This window comes from Pan troglodytes, chromosome 17, assembly GCF_028858775.2.
Source record: "Pan troglodytes isolate AG18354 chromosome 17, NHGRI_mPanTro3-v2.0_pri, whole genome shotgun sequence".
Taxonomy (NCBI): domain Eukaryota; kingdom Metazoa; phylum Chordata; class Mammalia; order Primates; family Hominidae; genus Pan; species Pan troglodytes.
Genome location: NC_072415.2, coordinates 13,405,534 through 13,425,923, shown reverse-complemented (window position 1 = coordinate 13,425,923; position 20,390 = coordinate 13,405,534). Strand labels below are relative to the sequence as shown.

General features: G+C 40.2%; 3 protein-coding genes across 3 annotated transcripts; 2 read left to right on the top strand and 1 right to left on the bottom strand.

The window, feature by feature from the left end:
• Positions 1-314: 314 nt before the first annotated feature.
• On the bottom strand, positions 315-1,186 carry LOC129137881 (uncharacterized). The gene has a single exon (XM_054672125.2). It carries the CDS (start codon positions 1,102-1,104, stop codon positions 382-384), a length of 723 nt encoding a protein of 240 aa, XP_054528100.1. The 5' UTR covers positions 1,105-1,186; the 3' UTR covers positions 315-381.
• A 6,677-nt stretch (positions 1,187-7,863) lies between these two features.
• LOC129137870 (cyclin-dependent kinase 2-associated protein 2-like) lies at positions 7,864-8,361 on the top strand. The gene has a single exon (XM_063796157.1). The coding sequence runs from the start codon at positions 7,946-7,948 to the stop codon at positions 8,273-8,275; it is 330 nt and encodes a 109-aa protein (XP_063652227.1). The 5' UTR covers positions 7,864-7,945; the 3' UTR covers positions 8,276-8,361.
• A 4,277-nt stretch (positions 8,362-12,638) lies between these two features.
• LOC129137935 (unconventional myosin-Vb-like) lies at positions 12,639-18,441 on the top strand. The gene has a single exon (XM_063796155.1). The coding sequence runs from the start codon at positions 14,144-14,146 to the stop codon at positions 14,909-14,911; it is 768 nt and encodes a 255-aa protein (XP_063652225.1). The 5' UTR covers positions 12,639-14,143; the 3' UTR covers positions 14,912-18,441.
• Positions 18,442-20,390: the final 1,949 nt, after the last annotated feature.

The window sequence follows — 20,390 nt, the reverse complement described above, 5'->3', positions numbered from 1 at the left end:
AAAATAAAAAACCTTTATGCATCAAAGGATACTATCAAGGGAGTTAAAAGACAACCGATAATATGTGAGAAAATATGTATCTGATAAAATCAAAGTGTGTATCTGATAAAAGCTTAATATCCCACAACTCAACATCAGAATTTCTAACATCCCAATTAAAAAATAGGCAAAGGACTTGAATAGATATTTCTCCGAAGAAGATACACAAATGTCTAAGACGGATAAGAAAAGATGCTAAACACCGTTATTCATTAATAAAATGCAAGACAAAACCCAAATGAGATACCATTTTGCATCCACTAGTAAGGCTTTCATAACAACGACACAGAAAATCAATGTTGCTAAGGAGGTGGAGAAATTGGAGCCCTCATGAACTGGCTGCTAGGAATAGAAAATGATGCACTTGCCGTGGAAAACAATTTGGTGGTTCCTCACAGAATCACACAGAGAAACAGGAGCTGCTGGCTTCCGGGTTCTCCTGGGCTGGTGCTGTAAGTCCCAGAATCGCAGGCGCGCATCCCTTCCCGCCTGAGGGCCTGCCTGGCCGTGACTCCCGCCCCTCTTCTCCTCCGAAGAGACGTCGGGGCCGCTCCAGGGGCCGTCCGCAGCCACCGGGGATGGGGCTGAGGGTCGGTTCCTGCCCCGGTGCAGCCGCCGCCAGGCAGACCGCCTGGCTTGGCCGCAGCCACGGCGATATCCAGGCCCGGGTCTGCGAGGCTGGGCGCGCCAGCCAGCTTGGGAGTTGCCTGGCGCCTGTAGCTGGGCGCCCAGGTGGTGGAGCATGGCCTGGGCGGCCTCTGGATCGCAAGTGCCCCTGGCCTGAGAGCCCGCCAGACCCTGCCCCCGCCCGGCTCCTCCTATGCCAGAGCTCGACACCTCTAGCCAAGGGCCCTCTGCAGCCACGGGGGATAGGGCTGAGGGCCGGTTCCCGCCCCCGTGCAGCTGCTGCAGGGCAGACCGCCTGGCTTGGCCGCAGCCACAGGGACATCTGGCCCTCGTTCCGAGATGTGGGAAGTGAGGGCGGACTCGGGAGTTGCCTGGAGGTTGCTGCCTGCACACAGAAGGCGGCTGCAGCTTGGGTGCCCAGGCGGGCTGGAGGTGCATGGCCTGGTCGGCCTCGGGATCGCCAGCGCGCCCAGCCTGAGGGCCCCCAGGCTGTGCCTCCCGCCCAGTCCTCCACCTGAGGGAGATCGGGGCCATTGGTATGGGCCCTCAGCAGTCACCCCGTGTGGGGTTGAGCGGCGGGTTCTCAGTTCTCGCTCCTGTGCAGCCGCCGCCGCCGGTCAGAATGCCTGGCTTGGCCGCAGCCACTGGGACACCTGGCCCTGGTTCTGCGATGCTGGCAGCGCGAGCGAGCTCGGGGGTTGCCAGGCAGCTGCTGCCTGCACACAGAGGGCGACTGCAGCTTGGGCGCCCAGTCGGCGGAGCATGGTCTGGGTGGCCACTGGAATGCATGCGCTTGAGGCCTGAGGGACCCGCTGTTGGTGCCACCTGCCCTGCTCTGCGCCTCTCCGCGCCTGCGCCGGCGCCCTGCGCCCCCTCCGCGCCTGTGCTGGCGCTCTGCTCCTCTGCCTTTGCGAAGGGCGCTCTGCCTTTGCTAGGGCGGAGCTGCCTTCTCCTCAGCACAGACCCGGAGAGCATCGCGAGGGCGGAGCTGAGTTCTCCTCTGCACAGACTTCGGAGATACAGAGAAGGCGGAGCAGTGTTCGCCTCAGCACAGACCCGGGCGGGCGGGCCGGGGGCACCGCGAGGGCGGAGCTGCGTTCTGCTCAGCACACACCCGGGGGACACCGCGAAGGCAGAGCAGCTTTCTCCTCAGCACAGACCTTGGGGGCACTGCCTCGCTTTGGGACAACTCGGGGCCGCATCAACGGTGAATAAAATCCTTCCTGTTTGCAGCCCTGAATAATCAGGGTCAGAGACCAGTTAGAAGGGTTCAGTGTGGAAAACGGGAAACCAAAAGCCCCTCTGAATCCTGCCCACCGAGATTCTCCCCAGCCAAGGCGAGGCGGCCGCAGTGCGAGATCCACACCGCAGCCTCGGAAGACAAATGCGGCATTCCTAATGCAGACATGACACCCAAAGTATGACACCCCCATTGCTCATGTAAAAAGCACCTGTAATGCTAATGCGCTGCCTCAATTCAAAAATATTAATATAAGATCCGCAATCCCCTCGCTGCCGTGCAGTCCAAAGGCAGCCATCATAATAATCAACATTGACATAGTCAATACAAACTTAGTAAAGAACCTAGGGTTAAGGTTGGTGTTAGGGTTAGGGGTTAGGGGTTAAGTTTAGGGTTAGGGGTTGGAGATAGGGATTGGGGTCAGAGTTAGGGGTTAGGAGTCAACGTTTAGAGTTAGGGTTTAAGAGATGTTAGGGGTTAGGGATTAGGGGTTAGGGTTGGGTTAGGGTGAGGGTTGGGGTTAGGGGTTAGGGTTAGGGATAGTGGTTAGGGTTTGGGTCAGGGGTTAGGGGTCAGGGTCAGTGGTTAGGGGTCAGGGTCAGGGTCAGGGGTCCCACGCTGCGATTTGTCTATTTACTCTGCTGACTGTTCCCTTTGCCATGCAAAAGCTCTTTAGTTTAATTAAGTCCCAGCTATTTATCTTTGTTTTTATTGCATTTGCATTTGGGTTCTTGGTCATGAAATCCTTGCCTATGCCAATGTCTAGAAGGGTTTTTCCAGTGTTATCTTCTAGAATTTTTACAGTTCAGGAATTAGGTTTAAGTTCTTAATCCATCTTGAGTAGATTTTTGTATAAGGTGAGAGATGAGAATCCAGTTTTATTCCCCTACATGTGGCTCGCCAATTATCCCAACATCATGTGTTGAAAAGGGTGTCCTTTCCCCACTTTATGTTTTTGTTTGCTTTGTCAAAGATCAGATGGCTGTAAGTATTTGGGTTAATTTCTGAGTTCTCTCTTCTGTTCCATTGGTCTATGTGCCTATTTTTAAACCAGTACCATGCTGTTCTGGTAACTATGGCCTTATTGTACAGTTTGAAATCAAGTAGTGTGATGCCTCCAGGTTTGTTCTTTTTGCTTAGCCTTGGTTTGGCTACATGGCACTCTTTTGGTTCCATATTAATTTTAGAATTGTTTTTGTAATTCTGTGAGGGATGATGGTGGTATTCAGATGGGGATTGCATTGAATTCGTAGATTGCCTTTAACAGAATGGTAATTTTCACAATATTAGTTCTACCCATCCATGAGCATGGGGATGTGTTTCCATTTGTTTGTGTCATCTATGATTTCTTTTCTTTCTTGTTTTTTTTTTTTTTTCTTTTTCAGAGGTAGTTTCGCTCTTGTCGCTGAGGTGGGAGTTCAATGGTGTTATCTCGGCTCACTACAACTTCTGCCTCCCGGGTTCAAGCGATTCTCCTGCCTCAGTTTCCCGAGTAGCTGGGAATATAGGCATGCGCCAATGTGCTTGGCTCCATCTATGATTTCTTTCAGCAGTGTTTTGTAATTTTCATTGTAGAGGTCTTTTGATTACTTTGCTAGGTATATTCCTAAGTTTTGTTTGTTTTTTGTTTGTTTGTTTTTTGCAGCTATTGTAAAAGGGGTTGAGTTCTTGATGTGATTCTCAGCTTGATAGCTGTTGATGTATAGAAGAGCTACTGATTTGTGTCAATTAATCTTGTATCTGGAAACTTTGCTGAATTCTTTTATCAGTTCTAGGAGCTTTCTAGAGGAGTCCGTAGGGCTTTCAAGGCAAAAGATCATATCATCAGCAACCAGTAACAGTTTGACTTCCTCTTTACCGATTTGGATTTCCTCTATTTCCTTCTTTTGTCTGATTGCTCTGGCTAGGACTTCCAGTACTATGTTGAAGAGGAGTGGTGAGAGTAGGCTCTTCATCTTGTTCCAGTTCTCAAAGGGAATGCTTTCACCTTTTCCCCATTCAGTATTATGTTGGCTGTGGGTCTGTCATAGATGGCTTTTATTACATTAAGGTATGTTCCTTGTATGCCTATTTTGCTGAGAGCTTTAATCATAAAGCAATGCTAGATTTTGTCAAATGCTTTTTCTGCATCTATTGATAAAATCATGTGAGTTTTTAAAAAATTCTGTTTATTTGGTGTATCACATTTATTGACTTGCATATGTTAAACCATTCCTGTGTCACTGGTATGAAACCCACTTGATCATGGTGGATTATCTTTTTGATATGTTGTTGGATTCAGTTAGATAGTATTTTGTTAAGGATTTTGGCATCTGTGTTCATCATGGATATTGGTCTGTAGTTTTCTTTTTTGGTTATGTCCTTTCATGGTTTTGGTATTAGGGTGATGCTGGCTTCATAGAAAGAAGGGAGTGTTTCTTCTTTCTCTGTCTTGTGGAATAGTGTGAAAGGATTGGTATCATTTCTTCTTTGAATGAAAGAAAATATTCTTTGAATGTCTGGTAGAATTCTGCTGTGAATCTGTCTGGTCCTCGGCTTTTTTTGTTGGTAATTTTAAAATTACCATTTCAATCTTGCTGCTTGTTTTATTGGTCTGCTTGGGGTATCTACTTCTTCCTGATTTAAGCTAGGAGGGTTGTATTTTTCCAGGAATTTATGCAACTCTTCTGGGTTTTCTAGTTTATGTGCCAAAAGGTGTTCATAGTACCCTTGAATAATCTTTAATATTTCAGTGGTGTCAGTTGTAATATCCCCTGTTTCATTTCTTAGTGAGGTTATTTGGATTTCCTCTCTTCTTTTCTTGGTTAATCTTATAATGGTCTATCGATTTTGTTTATCTTTTCAAATAACCAACTTTTTGTTTTATTCATGTTTTGTATTTGTTGTTGTTGTTGTTGCTGTGTCAATTTCATTTAGTTCTGCTCTGATCTTGGTTATTTCCTTTGTTTGCTGGGATTGGGTTTGGCTTGTTCCTGCTTCTCCAGTTCTCTGAGATGTGAACTTAGATTGTCTGTGCTCTTTCATACTTTTTGACATAGGTGTTTAGGGCTACAAACTTTCCTCTTAGCACTGCCTTTGCTGTATCCCAGAGGTCTTGATAGGTTGTGTCATCCAGTTCAAAGAAATTTTTTCCATTTCCATCTTGATTTTGTTTTTCACCCAGTGCTCATTCAGGAGCAGGTTATTTAATTTCCATGTATTTGCATGGTTTTGAAGATTCCTTTTGGAGTTGATTTTCAGTTTTATTCCACTGTGATCTGAGAGAGTGCGTGGTACAATTTCAATTTTCTTAAATTTATTGAGACTCGTTTTATGGCCTATCATATGGTCTGTCTTGGAGAAAATTCCATGTGCTGTTGAATGGAATGTGTATTCTGTGGTTGTTGGATGAAATGTTCTTATATATCTGTTAAGTCCATTTGTTCCAAAGTATAGTTTAAATCCAGTGTTTCTTTGTTGACTTTCTGTCTTGATGACCTGTCTAGTGCTGTCAGTGGAGTAATGAAGTCCCCCACTATTATTGTGTTGCTGTCTATCTTATTTCTTATGTTTACTAGTGATTGTTTATAAATTTGGGAGCTCCAGTGTTAGGTTCATGTATGTTTAGGATTGTCATGTTTTTCTGTTGAATGAGACCTTTACCATTATATACTGTCTTTGTCTCTTTTAGCTACTGTTGCTTTAAAGTTTGTTTTGTCTCATATGAGAATAGCTACCGCTGCTCGCTTTTGGTGTCCATTTGCATGAAATGCCTTTTTCTGCCACTTTCCTTAAGTTTATGTAGGTCGTTATGTGTTAGGTGAGTCTCCTGAAGGCAGCAGATAGTTAGTTGGTGAGTTATTATCCATTCTGTGGTTCTGTATCTTGTAAGTGGAGCATTGAAGCCATTTACAACCAACATTAGTATTAAAAAGTGAGGTACCATTATGCTCTCTGTTGCCTCTGTACTTTGTTTTTGTTTTTTGTTTTTGCTTTTTAACTTGTATTTTTGTTTTATAGGTCTTGTGTGATTTATGCTTTAATGAAGTTCTGTTTTGATGTGTTTCCAGGGTTTGTTTCATGATTTAGAGCTCCTTTTAGCAGTTCTTACAGTGCTGGTTTGGTAATGGCAAATTCTGTCAGCATTTGTTTGTCTGAAAATGACTGTATCTTTCTTCCATATATGATGTTTAGTTTTGCTAGATACAGAATTCTTGGCTGATAATTGTTTTGTTTGAGGAGGCTGAAGAAAGGGCCCCAATCCCATCTAGCTTTTAAGGTTTCTGCTGCAAAATCTGCTGTTAGTTTAATAGGTTTTCCTTTATAGGTTACCTAGTGCTCCTGTCTCACAGCTGTTAAGATTCTTTCTTTTGTCTTAACTTTGGATGACCCAATGACAATGTGCCTAGGCTAAGATCTTTTTGTGATGAATTTCCCAGGTGTTATTTGTGCTTCTTTTATTTGGATGTCTAGGCCATGGAAGGTTTCCTTGATTATTCCCCCAAATATGTTTTCCTAGCTTTTAGAATTCACTTCTTCCTCAGGTACACCAATTAGTCTTAGGTTTCATTGTCTTAGGCCCCATCACTGGGGCCACTACACATGACATGGGATGTGGGCCATCGGGCAAAGGGCGCGGAGATGGGGCGCTGCCAGGGGAGCCAAGGAGGAAAGAGAGCGCTTTCCAAATTGTCTTCCAGGGTTTCAATGTGCATTTTATTAACTCAGAATCTGTCGGGAATAATACTAGGGAGCTACCTTTCCCTGGAGATGGGTCTTGTCAGTGGAGTGAGATAGGTTGGGGGGAGGAAGAGGAATGGGAGGCTCAGTTTATAAATATTAAGATCAGCAAGGGTGTGCTGCTGGCAGGAGCAGAGAGAGCCTGGAGATTTGGGTGGCTGCCGTTGGTAAGTGGTTGCAATCCAGAGAGTGGGATTGAGTTCCTCCCTTGTCATGTTAACATCCCGTTTCCTGGGCGTGGGTCTAATGCCCTGCAGATGGTCATTTCACTCATGGTGGCTTTGTCTCTCTTCTGCCATCTCCAGACTCAGCTTCGCACTCCAGAGCTGCGTACCACCAGCCACTGTCATGTTAACCCCTTCCCAGGCCAATGTGTCCTTGGCCTGGAGCCCGATCTGCTGGACAGCCTGGGACCGTCCATTTTCAGGGTGGTGGGCAACCTGGTGGCCATCGTGGTGCTGTGCAAGTCGCGCAAGGAGCAGAAGGAGACCACCTTCTACACAGTTATGTGGCTGGCTGCCACCGACCTGTTGTTCACTTTGCTGGTGAGCCAGGTGACCATCGCCATGTACATGAAGGGTGGGTAACCTGGGGGCCAGCTGCTGTGCGAGTACAGCATCTTCAGCCTGTTCTTCTTCAGTCAGTCCAGCCTCAGCATCGTCTGTGCCGTGATATCTATACAGGTAATTTGTGTTAGACATTCTTAGAAGAGTTTCAAAAGTTTTATGTTTGTATCTCGGTTATAAACAGAGTCCTCAAATGCATACAAAGGAAATCATGCCATGATTGAATTTTAGCAGGAATAAGTTTATTTTACCTATTCAAAATTAAAATACTTTTGTTGTGTTTGAACATGTGTTTTAAAGATATGTTTTTGAAAAAAGTTTAAGTACATATTTAATCATGTCCGCTTTTCTATCCCAAGAAATAATTTCATATATAGTTTATTTAAATTTTTTAACAAAAATGTAGCATGATTTTTTTAATTGTATATTTTATTTAACCCAATATATATCCAAAATATTGGGTCAATATGTAATCAATATAAAAATTGTTAGACATAGTTTGCATTCTTTTTTCATATGAAATCTTTGAAATCCATTGTGTATTTTACATTTTAGGATGTCTCAACTCAAATGTGAAATTTTCATGGAGAATATTTGAACTGTATTTAGAGTAATGCAAATTGCAGTTAAAAAGTTTAATATAGATTTACCAGGGGGCGTGCAGCCTGCTTGCCAATCAGATCGCTGCTGAGCGGTCCCACAGCCAACCCCTGAAGAGCAGCCTGCTGGCTTCCCCAGCGCCCAGGAGTTGGGGATGTCCTACAAACCTACCACCCCTGCCCCCAGCAGCACCCCCGGCTCCAGCACCCCTGGGCCAGGCACTCCGGTCCCTACAGGAAGCGTCCTGTCGCCGTCGGGCTCAGGGCCGGGAGCCACTGCCCCTTTCAGAACGCTGTTTAAAGACTTTGGACCGCCTACCATCGGTTGTGTGCAGGCCATGAAACCACCTGGTGCCCAGGGCTCCCAGAGCACCTACACGGAACTGCTGTTGGTCACAGGGGAGATGGGCAAAGGGATCTGGCCCACCTATGCTGGCAGCAAGAGCGCCGTGAAGCGCCCGAAGAGAGGTATCATCCATCCCTAGTCAGAGTGCCTGGTAGAGACAGAGTGGAACGCCCACACTTAACAGGAAGCTCCTAGGCCTCTGTGTCTGGACTCCAGAGCACCTGCTTCTCCCTGGCCTTCATCCCTAGTTGCACTAACCATCCTGGGCTTCCTGTCCTGTGTCCCTTGATGGGTGCCCTCCAGGAACCAAGGGGCGGTTCTCACTCCAGGTGGCAGCACTAAGGACCCCCCTCCCCACCCCACCCCACCAACTCAACAAGAGTTAGCAGCGAGGTCCCCGTGAGTCCCACCCATGACCTGCCGACAGTGTTGCCCACTGGAACTTTCTGTAGCCCCCACCACTCAGCCCTTCCCAGCACTTGTCCGGATCCTCCTTGTCCCTCAGCACAGCTCAGGCCTCAGGCCTGACACTTCCCTGCCTTGTGTCTTTTGCTAAATATGACCTTTCTGTATTAATAAAAGATGCTTTGGAGTTGTGCTCTCTAAAAAAAGTTTAATATAAAGGAGAAATAAAAGGAAATTTAGCAAAGAAATATGTAGATGAATATTTAAATACTCAGAGGTGACATTACTACCAGACATAATGAGATTATCAGATGTTTCATTTACTTATGATTAATATGTTTGTATTTCTTTTTTATTCATTTTATTTTATTTATGTATTTATTTATTTTTATTATACTTTAAGTTCTAGGGTACATGTGCACAACGTGCAGGTTTGTTACATATGTATACATGTGCTGTGTTGGTTTGCTTCACCCATTAACCTGTCATTTACATTAGGTATTTCTCCTAATGCTCTCCCTCCCCCAGCCCCCCACCCCATGACAGGCCCCAGTGTGTGATGTTCCCTTGCCTGTGTCCAAGTATTCTCATTGTTTAATTCCCACCTATGAGTGAGAATATGCAGTGTTTGGTTTTCTGACCTTGCAATAGTTTAAACAAACTAGGAAGTTCAGAAGTCACTTTACAAGAGAAATAAAGAAAAATAAAGTATTAATGACATTGGTAACAGAATAAAAATTAGAGTTAGACAAAGTATTAACAAGCAAGCTTATATATTTATAAGAGATGGGAAAATATTAGAAAGGAATAAATCATGTCTTGTCAACATGAAGAAAAAGTGTATTTTTTTTGTTAACTTATTATTGTGTTTCCTTGTATAATTTTCACTTGGTTTTGTTGGTTTTACTACTTGCTTCATTCTTTCAAAAACTACATCTTCATAGACCATTTCAGCTTTTGCTATGTGGGCAGAATTATAAAACCCAATTTCAAAATTTCAGCTGAACGTTGTCAGCATTTTTCTTTGGGCTTTTTATTGAAAAAAAAAACCTAAGTAATTGTGTGTGTGTGTATTTTAGTATTACCATGAATGTAATAACAATAAAATCAAACAAAAACAAATGGATATGCAATATGTTGGACTAGCATCTCAAATATGAAAAAGGCATTGCCAACAGTGATATGATTTTTTTCAAAATGGTAAGCTTTTTAAAGTATAATCTTATTTTAACCTAAAATCTTACTATCAGAAAATGCAGTGTACATTAAAATGTTCTGAAATGCTTTATTCACATTTATTAAATGGTTGTACTCACTCAGATATCTACAAATTGGTTTTTCACTTATGTAATTATCTTATAGAATGTTCAAAAGTCATGCAGAATGTGAGATAATTTTCTATTGAATATGATTGTTTTATCATTGCAAGACATCAAACATCCCTGTTTCCTGCCAAATGAATGTACAATAGCAATAAATGTAAAGATGTGTTTTTTGGAAAAGACACATTTTTGAGTTATAAAACAAGGATTTTAAAACTTGAATTGTTACAGTGAGTATGTCTTAATATAGACTACAGTCACTTTAGATAAAAAATTACCTCACATCTATTTTCAATATTACTTAAAGATGTTCATTTAGTGGCCAATATTTTATTTTGCCTAGTGGCAGATATTTTGCCACATGGCTATTTATGAAACTGTATTTAAATGCATGTACACATATAAAAGCTGCCACTGTGGCTGTAAACTATTACAAGTTATCAAGATTAAAAAATAAACAAAAAAAATTTCAGTTTTTCTATGAAATGTCTTTACTCGAGTCCAAATTTAGAGGTTTAAAATGCTTCAAATTAATAAAACCAAGTGTTTCACATATTTCAGTTGGAATGGCGTTTGTCCTAGTTTTATTAGTGAAGCAGCAAACTGCATTTTTTCACTCTCATACACCTTCAAAAGGTGGACAGAAAAATTGATAAAACTTCTAGGGCATTATCTGATGAAACACATTAAACACTAAAGGAGATATACAACTTCATTGCTTGTAAAAGACATATAAGAAGGAAACCTACATACATATATCTATCAGTTTTGGATTTTCAAGAAATATTTGCCTTAAAGTGAGCTTCATAACAGTATGTGTTTTCCAACAAAGCCAAGGAAAGTAAGTTTGACACAAGGATCTGGAAGTCTACCTGTGTGGCATAATTACATTGAATACATTCCACAAGTAAGGCAGAAATGTATAGTAGAGTGTCCATTATAGAGGAACACTCAATAAATATTTAATAAAGTGCTTAAAATTTCTCATTATTGACCTGAACAATGAGTATACTTATTACGTTTGCCAGTGACAGATATTAAAAGTGGAGATTGAAGGAAAAATGATGTATAGAAGAGAGATTTTACCTTCAAAGTGACATAAATAATTTGAAGAAATTGAGGGAAGTGACTTGCTTAAATATCCATACAGTAAATATTTATTGTGTGCTTACTGTGTGCACTGGGAACTAAGCAGTGAAAAAAATACAAAGGAAAACATCAACAACGCCTCTTCTATCATGGAGCTTACATTCTACCAGTAAGAGAAAGACCATCAACAAATACATATGTAGTATAACATGACTATGAATGGTATGGAGAAAAATAAGAACAGTAATGGGGATGTGGGGGCCTGGGGATTTATTTTATATAAGGATAGACAACAAAGGCCTCGTTACTAAGTAATTTTACTCAATCATTTTTTCAATTTATTTATTTGTTGATTCCATAATACTTATTTATGTATTTTTAATTTATTTTTTATTTTTAGAATCAGGGTCTCACTCTGTCACCCAGGCTGAAGTGCAGGGGTGTGATCATAGTTCACTGTAACCTTACTCCTGGGCTCAATTGATCCTCCCATCTCAGCCTCCCAAGTAGCTTGGTCTACAGGCACCTGCCACCATGCTTGGCTAATTAAAAAAAAAATTTAGAGATGGGGTTGTGCTATGTTGCCCAGGCAGGTGTCAAAATCTTGGCCTCAAGCAATGCTCCTGCTTTGGCCTGTCGAAGCATTGGGATTATAGGCATGGGCCACCGTGCCTGGCCCTGTAATATGTATTTAGCATATACACTGTGATAGGCACAAGAAAATCTCTGATAGTTCAGTAAAAAACTGCAATGATGTTTGCAACAGGTAATTAAGTTTGGCCATGATTCTTTTGAGTGTCATAACACTGTCCTAAGAAAAAGTCTATATTTCCACTTTACTGGGTCTGTGAAACTCAAACTCAAGGTTAAAAAGCTCTGATTTTGGGGGTTGAAATCATAATCCAACTAAAAGCCAGAAACGTGGAGCCATTTTTTTATTTTAAGTGAATCATAAGCAGTCTTGTATTTAAGACAGATAAAATTATTGTACAGTATTATGTTTTCTGTACTCAAAATGAGAGAAAACCACGAGGGTTGTTAATGTTTGAAAAAAGAAGGCATCTATGAGGAAGCTTTATATTGGTAGAAAGTGTGAAAGGAAAATAAAATCTCAGGACCCCAAACTCACTATGACAAAGGAAAATTAAGCTTGGAACCTGAGTCATGCAAAAACTGCCATCCTTTTGTTCCCAAACAGCTGTAATTTCATATGCTTACTTTAACTTATAAATGGAAAGAAAACATGATACAGAGACAAAATACATGAAATTTGTATTGTGGTACACATGTGCTTTGTGATCATATTTCTGTGTCATAAACAAAAAAAAAAGTATAAAGCTTAACCAAGAGAAATTTAGGGCACATAGAAGCATTTACGTGTTTTCATACTATGAGCTGGGGCTAAGGTGTCCTTTACCATGACAGTTGGTGAAGCATAAGAACAAATCAATTCACAAATGGTCTGGTAAATTCCAATTTCCGCATCTTAAATCATAGACCTAAGTCAGTCAAAGTCAGTCATATATATAGATATATGTGTGTGTGTGTGTGTATATATATATATATATATATATATATATATATATACAGGCACCTACTTAAGTGGTATGATTTAAGCATGACAATAATGAGATAGGAATCATAATATTATTCCATTTTTACAGGTGAAGAAATCAAGGTCTACAAAAGAAATCAAATAATATGTCCAAATTCATATGGGCTTTGATTTTTGAACTTTCAAATTTTTGTCTTTGCTTAATACCTTTTGTTTTAAAATAATTTGACTCATAAGAAGTTAAAAAAAGAAGTAAAATGAATGACTATGCTATTTTCAGGCAACTTTCCCCAATGATTATATATAACTTAACCTAGTACATTGCCAAAATCAGGAAATTGACATTGTTTCCATACCATTAACTTAGGTTCAGACCCTATTCATATTTCTAAGGATTTTACATGTACAGATGTGTTTGAATGTATGTGTGATGTGTGTGTATAGATCTATGAAGTGTGGATTTATGTAACCATTACCATTATCTGGATGCAGAACTGCTCTATCACCACAAACAAAGTACATGTTTTCACGTTATCCCTCACTAATCATATCTTCCAGCCAACCCTAACCCTTGGCAGCTACTGTTCTGTTCTCCAGCACTGGGATTATGCTATGTAATTCAGGTATTTTTTTTGAAACCAAGCTTATGATGTTGCTAAATAAATAATAATGTTTATAAACTATTATTTTCCATCTTTATAAATGGCATACTGTAGCACATATTCCAATGTGCTATACATGTATAGGTGAGCCAAAGTTTGAACATCGATCTAAGTGCACAAACATAAAAAATATTGTATGCTTTTATCATAATATCTCTATTTGTAATCTTTTTCCCCAAATACTAGTAGTAGTGATGTTTGCTTTCTCTTATTTAAACTATCAGAATCTTTAAACTTTCTCTTATTTAAACTATAGTCATTACTAATTGAAAGTATGTTTGAATACTGCCTGATTCCACTTACACAAGATAGATATATATATCAGTCATATCTATGTGTGTGTATATATTTATATATATGTCAGTCATATATATGTGTGTGTATATATTTATATATATGTCAGTCATATATATGTGTGTATATATTTATATATATCACATACACACATATATAGATGGAGTTAGGTCTATGATCTCTGTATATATTTATATACACACATATGTATTTTTAAACTATTACAGGAAGCAAATAGTACAGTTGATTTCATATAACAAGAGTTATTGGATATATATGGGCAAAAGTTAATGCATATGGGCAAATAAATTGATGAACTTACAGACTCATTTATTTGACATATATTTATTGTGTGGTCTCTATTGAATGCTGGTTATCTTCCAGGAGCCTAAAATTCAGCAGTGAATGTAACAGGCTCAAATCCTTGTCCTCAAGTGGCTAATATTCTAATCGAGGGAGAAGACAATAAACAAAGTTAATAAGCAAAATATTCAACATACTAGTTGATAGGAAGTTCTTTGGTGAAAAATAAAGTAAGAGGAAAAGAATGAGAGGAAGCTCTAAAAGCAACTGAAGATTTACATGAAGAAGCTGCCCAGGCGTTGGCCCAGAGTGAGAGGAAGCACCATGAGTTCAACAGGCAGGTCACAGTTCAGTGGAAAGAAAATGATTTCCAGGGCATGTTGGAGTGCCACAAAGAGGGCGAGGCCCTCCTCATCCTCAACCTGGTGACAGACTTGAAGCCCCAGATGCTGTTGGACACAGTGCCCTGTCTCTCCGCCTACCTCCTCTACATGTGCATCCGGCTCGCGGACCAAACCAACGATGATCTCAAGGTGCACTCCCTGATGACCTCCACCACCAACGGCACTAAGAAAGTCCTGAAGAAGCACAGTGATGACTTTGAGATGACGTCATTCCTGTTATCCAACACCTGCCACCTTCTTCACTGTCTGAAGCGGTACAGCGGGGATGAGGGCTTCATGACTCAGAATACGGCAAAGCACAACGAACACTGCCTTAAGAAATTTGACCTCACCGAATACCGTCAGGTACTGAGCGACTTTTCCATTCAGATCTACCAGCAGCTCTTTAAAATTGCCGAGGGTGTGTTACAGCTGATGATAGTTTCTGCCATGTTGGAAAATGAGAGCATTCAGGGTCTATCTGGTGTGAAGCCCACTGGCTCCCAGAAGCACTCCTCCAGCATGGCAGATGGGGATAACTCATACCGCCTGGAAGCTATCATCCGCCAGATGAATGCCTTTCATACAGTCATGTGTGACCAGGGCTTGGACCCTGAGATCATCCTGCAGGTATTCAAACAGCTCTTCTTCATGATCAACCCAGTGACTCTTAATGACCTGCTCCTGCGGAAGGACGTCTGCTCTTGGAGCACAGGCATGCAACTCAGGTACAATATAAGTCAGCTTGAGGAGTGGCTTTGAGGAAGAAACCTTCACCAGAGTGGAGTAGTTCAGACCATGGAACCTCTGATCCAAGCAGCCCAGCTCCTGCAATTAAAGAAGAAAACCCAGGAGGATGCAGAGGCCATCTGCTCCCTGTGTGCCTCTCTCAGCACCGAGCAGATTGTCAAAATTTTAAACGTTTAGCCTCCCCTGAATGAATTTGAAGAACAGGTAACAGTGGCCTTTATACAAACGATCCAGGCACAACTACAAGAGCAGAATGACCCTCAGCAACTGCTATTAGATGCCAAGCAAATGTTTCCTGTTTTGTTTCCATTTCATCCATCTTCCCTAACCATGGAGTCAATCCCAGCATGTCTCAATCTGGAGTTCCTCAATGAAGTAGATGCATGTTTAGTCTGATTTCCAATGTGAGCAAAAAGGAAGTATAGACAGTAAAGTAAATTCAAGGATCTGTTAAATCTGGTAAAAGTAGATCAAACCAGAGATTGACAGCCTGTGGAGGGTGCTGAACTATACAGAATTAGACACAACTATGGCGTTATTTTTTGTATGTACTGCTCAGAATAAAAACACTTGAAATGTGGAAGATTTTAAGTTTGATTTCAGTCCAACAAATATACATAATAATTTATAGACACCAAGCAGTCCCCATAGCCATCTAAAAGATGCCAATTCTATAAAATGAAGCTGCCAAGTTTTAATCTTTGCATATAACTGGACAATGTCCAAATTAAAATACTAACTATATATAAGTCACATAAATTGCCTTCAAAGGGCTTTTAACAAATAATAGTACTAATAACCATGATAATGACATATACTGACATTTCCCAAAGTTTGCAAACCATAGGTGTGGTAGAGTTTGTGGTGAGATGTGTTAAGAACAAAAATATGGGGATGAGACTTCTGAGAAATGTCCCCAAAATATTTTTTAATGGCTGATTATACAAAGACAGCAGTGTAACTGACCTCCAAACCAGACATTTTGAGTACTGGTTTCTGAAGCAAAATTAGAAGTGCCAGTCCTCAGTGTCCTCAAACGCTTTTGTGTAATCTTGGTTTAATGGAAGAGATGATTAAAATGCTGCTACCTGAAACTCCAAGTGAGAAAGATGGAAAAATAATTTGTGTCTGATGCTAGTCCATACACTTTCCAAGTCCCACAAAACTCTCACAAAAATGTATGTAAGCTAAATATTACAAAATGATAACAACTTGTTTTATTTATAGATGTAAAATCCAAACAATGTGAAAGCTTTTAATCTCTTAATACCATTAAGCCTCCAGTAAGAGCCTCATATAATGCTCTACTATTCCAAACAACTGAATAGTAAAACAAACTAACCTCGCACATCAGATTATCTGAAAAACCTTCAAAAATACTCAGTTCAGGGATTACTATTATACAAAAGTTTGGGGTTTTTTCAGGAGAATAAAATGGCTTAGGTCAACTTTCCCCTTTCAGGTTATTTTCAACGTTTTTCAAACGTTGTAATTCAAAATTGTAAATATCTCTCCTATGAAATAAGGATTTTAAAAAAGAGTAATTCAGTAATATAACAGACGTAGATGTTTGCTGCTCTTAGAATTTTTTGTTTGTTTGTTTTTGGGCTCTTCAAAAGCAAGCATTCAGTTAGAAACCCATATTATTCTTTCCACACTTTTTTTATTATACTTAAAGTTCTAGGGTACATGTGCACAATGTGCAGGTTTGTTGCATATGTATACATGTGCCATGTTGGTTTGCTGCACCCACTAACTCGTCATTTCCATTAGGTATATCTCCTAATGCTATCCCTCCTCCCTCCCCCCACCACACAGCAGGCCCTGGTGTGTGATGTTCCCCTTCCTGTGTCCAAGTGTTCTCATTGTGCAATTCCCACCTATGAGTGAGAACATGCGGCATTTGGTTTTTTGTCCTTGCGATAGTTTGCTGAGAATGATGGTTTCCAGCTTCATCCATGTCCCTACAAAGGACATGAACTCATCATTTTTTATGGCTGCATGGTATTCCATATTCTTTCCACACATTTTTTTTACTGTCTTTTCCCTATTTCTTGATAGCAGTATGCTGTTTCCATGATAAGAACAAATAGTGTTTGCCAATCATAGAAGAACAGCCTCTGTATTACATTGAGAAAATGAGATTTATCCATGGATTGGAAGTAGAACAGCCTGCCTCCACCCTCCTTTACTCACCCACCCAACTTAAAAGGCTCTAGGAAACACAGCACACTCCAAGCTACCTTCTGTACTGTGCCCTTAGACCACAGCTTCCTCAGTCATTCTCTGCATCTCCTGGGGCTTAACCCAGTCTTAGCCTGCGTTGAGGCTGCTGACAGTTGTGTTCCAATCAGTTGCCATGGACATTATCCCTTCTACATCCACATTAAACATGCCAGCTTCTCTTGGGTGTCTGCAGAGCTGTGCCTTTTTCTTTCAGTTACAGTTACATAATCACTGACGTCCATGACACTCACACATGGATCCATGTGCTGACTTCATTTAGAAGGCCAATCTAAAACAGCTGGGTTTGTGGCTACCTCTTTAAAGTTGTTTGTGAAGTATAATTTGCTTTTTGATGTACTTTAGTTTGAAACTGAGTCCCTTATGTAAGGACTGTCCTTAATCTTAAAAGACCAAAAATGCCTTGTTAGAGAGTTAAGGAGTTTTGACATGCAGTGGTTCCACAAATACAGTGGCTTACTGTCCTTATATACTGTCTTACACCATCGTTCTCTCCATCTTTCTTGGTCACTACTGTCTGCTGTCACTGGTTAATTACTAGATGCCAAGAGCTTACTGAACAAAAGCTTGGCAATCAGAATAAATGGGGAAGGAAGGACCTTATGAATTGTCTACTTAGCCTAAGAAACGGCAGGTTTAGTTCTTCTCTTCCAAAAGATACAGGTATATCACTGGAATTGTACTTAAAATTTATAGATGACTAGCAAATATATACTTTATATGTACTTAACATTTAGATCAATCTTATTTAATACTTGGAGGTTAGAAGAAGCATCTTTAGGGGAACTATATAATATTCTGTTAGCATTTTCTCTGCATTTTTAAAAATCATTTCATCTCAAACACTTATCAGCGTCATGAAATCAGTAATGACTCTTAAACAATTCAACATAAAGGTTTGAACTCTGCGCTAGATGTCTGTTTAATTTTTTAATATTTAAAATTTAGTTCAGGCTTTTCTCACCAGGTGCCTTTAGTGGTGACTAAGATAACTGACTTCTCAATTGTTTCTCTGAAATAAGTGTTGCTGTGGGAATAATTTTAATGTTCAATTTGATATCATGGTGGAGTTTTGTCTTTTAAAACATTAGAAGCATTTTAAATACTAAGAATCAAATATTTATAGATCAAACACTTGTGTTTTAAGTATGATACGGGACCTGTTTACATATAGTAAATGTGTATGTATACATGAGTTGTTGCTGAAGCCGACAAGCATATTACATACATGCATTTTCCCTGTGCCATCCTAGTTGCAGTTAGAGTTCTAGTACCTGTAGGCTCACCTGGGAGGCAGATTAGACCAAAAGGTAGACATTTTTCCCTTTCCCTGAAGCATGATGGTGGGAGTTGATTCTTTGATTTCCTTAGTACCAAACTTTAAGGCTTTTGTAAAAAACAAATCCAAAAAACTAGGAGCTTGGAACATTTAAAAATTAACACTGCTACCATCAATTCATCAAATATTTACTTAGAACCTTCATACATTAAGATTCTGGTAACCAATAAATTAGAATTTATTTCTTCTGCATAAAGCAAATTTTCATACACTCGACCTACTGAGACAGCAAAGGTGTCCTAATTTGAGGCATTTGTGTAATGCCTACATAACTAAATGGTAACTAAAATGGGACAGCATGGGGCAAGACCTTGTAGTTCTTCACAGACTATTTGTCATAGTTTCTCCAATTAATTTGCTGCATGAGCCAAATAACCATAATTCACCTTTTGTACCCACTGGAGCCATAATTAGAGAATTAGAGGGTGTAGACAGAGGTTAATGCCAATGACAAACACAGGGCAGGATTTATTATTATTATAAAGGTCATTACATACAAAAGATTAAAAAAAATTCCTAATTCTAACAAAGGGGATCAACCAGAAATGAAACTAAGCTACTTTCTGAAGTGACACTGTGTCAGAATAATCTAGATTTGAATATAACATTTTGCCACCCACTGACATTTCGATGAAGGACTGCCTCTCCGGAAGAGTTCAGAACATATTCAGGGGTGAACCTAACACCAGGGAAGAAAGACTACTGATGAAAATATTTTTCCACTTTGAAAAAATCTGTAAACTACACCTTTCTTTATAGAAAAATGCTTGGAATAGTCACTGTAATATTCAGCTGTGGATAAAAATTTGTGAAAATAAATACTTTTGAATTAGAAAAAGCGAGGAAGAAGAATGGGGTTGATAGGATGTATATTTAAAATAGATTAACCAGGAACAACTGCACTGTGTTTTATATATGTGTGATAACATATGTATAATTATATATCACTATATATAATAACTATATCTTTATATCTGGTGCAGGTGAGTAAATAACCCATGCAAATATCTGGGGAAGGAATAGTCCAGGCACTACAGGAATATCAAAAAGGCCAATATGACACAAGCAGAGTAATGACAGAGTGATATGGAGTGAGGAGCAGATGAAATAATAAGAAAAGTAGGCAGGTCGTTTTGAGGGGTATGCTTCTCAAATTCTAATTTGCATATAAATCACCAAGGTTTCACATTAAAATAAAGATTCTGATTCAGGTGGTCTGGAGAGTTTATATTTCTTACAAGTTTCAGGGGATGCTGGTGCTACTGGTCTGTGTATCACACTTTGAATACCAAAGGACTGGAGATGCGTGCATGGTAAGGAGCTTTGGGATGTGAGTAATGTGGGTTGAATTGTGTCTTCCCCAAAAAGATGTTCAAATCCCAATTCTCAGTACTTGTAAATATGACATTACTTGGAAATAAAATCTTGCCTAGTCAATCAAGTTAAGTGGATTCAGATGGGCCCTTATCAAATGACTAGTGTGCTTGTAAGAACGTGGATATTTAGAAAAACACACAGTGGATAAAGTATGTGAAGATGAAGGAAGAGATTGGAGTCATGTAACTACAAGCCAGAGAATGCCAAGGATTGATGGCAACTGTGAGAAGCTAGGAAAAGACAAGGAAGGATCCACCCCTGGAGCCTTCAGAGACCATGACCCTGATGACACCTTACTTTCAACTCCTAGCCTCCAGAACTGTGAGAGAATAAATTTCTGTACTTTTAACCTACTCGGTTGGTGGTAATTTGTTACAGTAGCCTGAGGAAACTAATACCTTGAGTGGGATGGAGAGTGAAGTCATTGGAGGGTTTTAAGAGAAGAATGGCTCGGTCTGACTTATTCTTAAAGAATCACCCTAATTGCAGAAACAAGAATAGACTGAAGGCAAGGGGCTACAGGGAAGTAGG

What these genes read in the sequence shown, in the direction of transcription:
- LOC129137870 (XM_063796157.1), top strand. Translation starts at nt 7,946, where the DNA reads ATGTCCTACAAACCTACCACCCCTGCCCCCAGCAGCACCCCCGGCTCC.
- LOC129137881 (XM_054672125.2), bottom strand. Translation starts at nt 1,104, where the DNA reads ATGCACCTCCAGCCCGCCTGGGCACCCAAGCTGCAGCCGCCTTCTGTG.
- LOC129137935 (XM_063796155.1), top strand. Translation starts at nt 14,144, where the DNA reads ATGTTGGAGTGCCACAAAGAGGGCGAGGCCCTCCTCATCCTCAACCTG.